Source organism: Hylobates moloch, unplaced genomic scaffold (genome assembly GCF_009828535.3).
Source record: "Hylobates moloch isolate HMO894 unplaced genomic scaffold, HMol_V3 SCAFFOLD_2, whole genome shotgun sequence".
NCBI classification, from domain to species: domain Eukaryota; kingdom Metazoa; phylum Chordata; class Mammalia; order Primates; family Hylobatidae; genus Hylobates; species Hylobates moloch.
Window position 1 is genome coordinate 58760196 of NW_026652277.1, and position 4654 is coordinate 58764849.

Genomic DNA, 4654 nt, shown 5'->3' on the forward strand with positions numbered 1-4654 from the left:
ATGAAGCTTATGTTTCACCTGTACAAAGGGCATTTAATATTCTTTAGTCTTTTATAATCAAGCATTTTTCAATAAGTTTTTTGGAGTTAATATGACATAGCAGGGATTGTTTTAAACACTGAAATTTAGAGCTCATTTTTGTAATCTGGTTTGCTTTCTACCAATAATTTGGTAGAAATTTTTTTCTACCAAATAATTATTGCTTTCTACCAATAATTTGGTTTCCCCAGAATTATTGTATTATTCATAAGTTCAAAAAAATATCATTTGAGAGAGCAAAAAGAGACCACAGAAGTTTAATGCGTTTTAAAAAATTAGAGATATTTTGTACTTTTTATTGTTGAAAAGATGATTAGAAAACCCATCTCTGAATCTACTTTTTTTTTCATATCTTTGTGTCTCTTTCTCTCTCTGTTATTTGAATATATCAATATATAATAATTAAAAAATATTAATCTAATTTATATTTTATATATGAAGAGAGAGATAAAACATACAGGAAAGCCTAGGTTAGATATACTAAAGTATGCAAGTACATGCCAATATAAGGATACATAATATATTAATCCAGCTGCAGTGTGAATGTGCATATACACATACTAATTTGGTTAGTCTTCTTCTTTTCATTTTCTTGCTTTTCCTAAGAACAGGTATTTTATATGAAACGACACTTTTAATACTAGAGAGACAGAGAGACTTGTTTAACCAGATCACTCATTTGTTTAAACATACACTATGTGCTAGGCATTGTACTGGGAACTGAGATAAAGATGATAAACATTGTCCCTGCTCTCATGGAACTTACAGTGAAGCTAGAATAGATAGACTCTAAACAAATGACCACATGTATATATGCTCTATAAACTCTAAAGTCACCTTCGTGAGAAAATGTTATGAATAAAAAGTACAGAGTGCTATGAGAGTATATAAAAGGGATCTTAACTTGGGAGGAGTAAAAGTTATAAAGATTGCGTCAAGAAAATTATAGGTCAGTTATCCCCAAAGGAAGGAAAGATGGGAGGTAGTTAAGTGAAAATGAGGGGTGGGTGGATCACACATGCTAAAGCCCTGCTGGATTACCTGTAGACAAGAAGGAGACAAGAGGGTGAACAAATTACAATTTAATCAAAATCTACCATGAGCCAGGTTATTCATTTTAGTATAATATCTGACTACCTGAGGGTCAGGATAATTTATTAATTCATTAAGTCATTCTATGCCACACATTTGGAATGCAGAGTTGGATGAAATATGGTCGATGTTCTAGGAGAGCTCTTAATACAGTTAGATGAAGAAACCTACAAACAAATAAAAGCAACGGAACATATTTGTTGTAATTCAGACGTCTAGAAGATGCTATGAGAACACCAAGATGCAAACCACAAGCTTTGCTGAGTGTGCCAAGGAAAATTCACGAAGGAGATATTGCTTGAACTGAGTTCTGAAGGATGAATAAGCCTCCTCTTATATGCAAGTAAACATAAGTGCTTTCCAGGTAGAGGCCCTAGCAAATACAAAGTCATGAGCCTGGGGAAAGAACATGCCCAGTTAGGGAACTGAACGCCTGACTATAGCGAATGTGAGGCACAAGGGAAGTTGAAGTACTGATGATCAGGAGTGAGATGAGACAGAACCTCGTTCATCATGTTTAGCAACTTTTATTTCATGTCTAGGAAACAGGGAGCCATTTAAGAATTTAGATAGGGAAATCTTATCCTATTTGTGTTTTCTGAAGACCCCAGAGGCTGTTGGTGCTGTGAAGGAGTAACCGGAAGGGGGCTGAGCATGGAGAAAAGTTGAACCAATGCAATGGTATTGGGGAATGAGGGCCCTCTCTGCTAGCCAGAGAAGAGCAGAGGTAATATTTTGAATAGTGTAGAATTACAGATAAATAGTAACTGTATAAGGAGGAGAAACAACATGAGTGGTTTAGAAATCTTTTATTGTTTCTCCAAATGACAATACAAGTACCAAAAACCAACATGACACACAGTAAAAAATAAAAGTGCAATTTTAATATAGTGAATGTGATACATGTATAATTCCTCATAACAAAATGGTCAAAACCTTTAAAAGATCCACAATAGACATCTGAAAATCTTAGCAATGCTGTATATATTTTGGTGACTAAATGATGAATTTCTATTCAAATTGTTCAAATATATTTTCAAAACTTTCGGAGCACAGATCACTGTTAATTTTGCTTTCATTTAAAAAACCAAGAGAATGCATTTCTATGTAAATTAGCAATCAGGAATTTACCGGTTTTTGGGCTTCTTCATCTATCTAAAGTGTATATTTAGTGACCAGAATTATAGTCATCCTATAGTGAAAAAATAGCATACAAAATCAAAGTTTAATGAGTAAATCATGACATTATGCCATACTAAGAAGACATCAAATGTCTAAAACCATAGGAAGAGAATATATTAGCCCTTACAGAACTTATATTTTCAGAAATTCTGAATAAGTAAATATATTCTGCACAGATAATGGTATGACGCACCCAGTGTTCTAATACAGTACAACTTAAATAGCATCCTAGGGTAAAGAGTAACATATTCCCCAAGAAACAGAACTAAAATATTTCCTATTTTATGAGAAGAGTGAGTGAGGGCAACAGGATACCTCCCTCCACAGCACATTAATAAAACATTATTTCCATACGAAATCCACAGCCTTTTTGATAAGACTTTAAGGAATATATGATAGAAATACAATAGTTGTCTTGAATTCAATATTCATTGAAAAACTAATAACCAGTGATTCTTTGCTCACAATATGGTCAATTGCCAAAGAGTTCAATAACTTATCAGGTAAAATAACAGTAACTAGTGGTAATACTATGCTAAATACTTCATTAGCTGAGCTGTAAACTTCAGGGACAAGCGTAGGCTTTCCCCACACTCTTCAAAGTAGGGAATCCATGTAGAAAATGGACTGCTGGAAAAAACCAACCCTTCCTTCTTATCCTCACTGGGTCCAGGGATCTCCAGAAAACTGCTCCGCTGAAGACTGGGCAATTTTATGATGCATGGTCCTTTTTGTTACTCAGTTTTTCTTGTTTCCACTGTTGAGAAAAGAGTTATATATTAGTATACCCAATTCCCACACTCCTGTCTGCTACATTCGGTTTTCAAAAGCGTTTAGTGGGGAAAAAAAAATCAATAAAAGCAAAGAGCAGACAAAAAATAGATGTCAGTAATGAGCTCTGTGTAATTGTTCAGGCATGTAAGATTGGTGATAAAGATTTCCCCAGAACATTCCAGAAAAAAAGTTTCCTTATTCTTCTTAACAACCTTATAATTCTAAGCATAGTCTAAATCCTACAGGGAGAATAAGGACATTGTGAAGTATATGCTTTCCATACAAGATATTAAAACACCACAAAGATCAAAGGGATAAATACCTGTCCAAAATTTTCTGGATGACTTTCTTTAGAAAGGGGGCTTCCGGGTCCAGACAAATTTGCTTCCCGTTCTTCAGGGAGACTCTGAAGTAAAGAAAAAGAGGATGCACCCATGAGCCACAAAGGTTGACGGCCCAGGCTGGAGGACTTGCCTAAGTCACAGTGGACGCAGCAACACAGGAGAACTTACACCACTTGCACCTTGGAGCACTGCGGGCCTGCGGGGAACACCTGCAGTTTACCAATCATTTTGGGGTTTACTCTCAGCGTAGTGTGTAAGCAAGTGCAACGCAGCTCTGTCAGCACAGCAGAGACAGGACCAGCTGGGGAAGAAAGAAAGACATTTTTATAGGGCAGGTTGCTGGGAGAGTTCCCTGGAACGCAGCGGCCCCGCAGAGGCTGCGATGCACCGCAGTGCCCAGTGCGTCCCCAGTGCCAGGCGCTCTCACCGCTGGCGAGGGGCCCCGGCGGCGTCAGCAGCAGCAGCAGCGCGAGCAGCGCGCACAAGGAGCCCGAAGGACCCGGGACACGGGCCGCGCGGCTGGACGGGAGGCTCATAGTGGTCAAGATAGGGTTCGCGGGTTCCTGAGCTGGGTGGAGGCGCGGAGACTGGAGGATACAGAGCACTTTGGTTTCCTCGTGCCTTCTGCGCTCCTTTTATCTGCATTCATCCCTCCCCACTGGCAGGAAACTCAAGCTTTGGGATGCTGGGGAAATTCCCTGAACTCAGGGGGCAGTGTGGAAAGAAGGGGTTGATGGAGGGGGGCGGGAGGATGGGAACTGGTGGGGTGGGTGGCTGGGAGGAGCTGCCTGCTGCCGTAACAAGGAGGACACTGTAGCCTCGCCCCGCGGTGGAGGGAGCTGTGGCTCCAGCCAGAAGAGAGCAGCGATTCAGCAGGGCCTCATCCCCTGGGCCTGAGGGGTTATCGAGGCTGGCTTCCCTGAGACACGCAGCTGTCTGGGAGATGCTCCTCCTCTCCAATTAGAAAAGTTGGAACAAAGTAGCGGGAGCTTTGACTTGAGAAAAATTTCTGAAAGTCAGTCCTTTCTAATTATTATTACTATTAATCAGGAAATGTTATTCGTGATTATTGCCCTGAACTGAGAGTCCTTCCTCTTCTTGCAGGCAGGTCATTCTAGGTTTCTTGAATGACTTTTTGATTCTCTGGATTTCAGCCAGCTTTAGAAGCCAAGATAACGTGATGAAAGAGGCTCTATCCCCACCTGAAGTCAACAAGTTGCCTG

General features: G+C 39.7%; 1 protein-coding gene across 1 annotated transcript; it reads right to left on the minus strand.

Moving 5' to 3' along the window:
* Positions 1-1925: 1925 nt before the first annotated feature.
* On the minus strand, positions 1926-4040 carry CXCL6 (C-X-C motif chemokine ligand 6). Its single transcript, XM_032164174.2, has 4 exons — positions 3859-4040; positions 3600-3732; positions 3410-3493; positions 1926-3070 (listed from the first exon to the last, which is right to left on the minus strand). The coding sequence occupies exons 1-4, from the start codon at positions 3965-3967 to the stop codon at positions 3052-3054; spliced, it is 345 nt and encodes a 114-aa protein (XP_032020065.1). The 5' UTR covers positions 3968-4040; the 3' UTR covers positions 1926-3051.
* Positions 4041-4654: the final 614 nt, after the last annotated feature.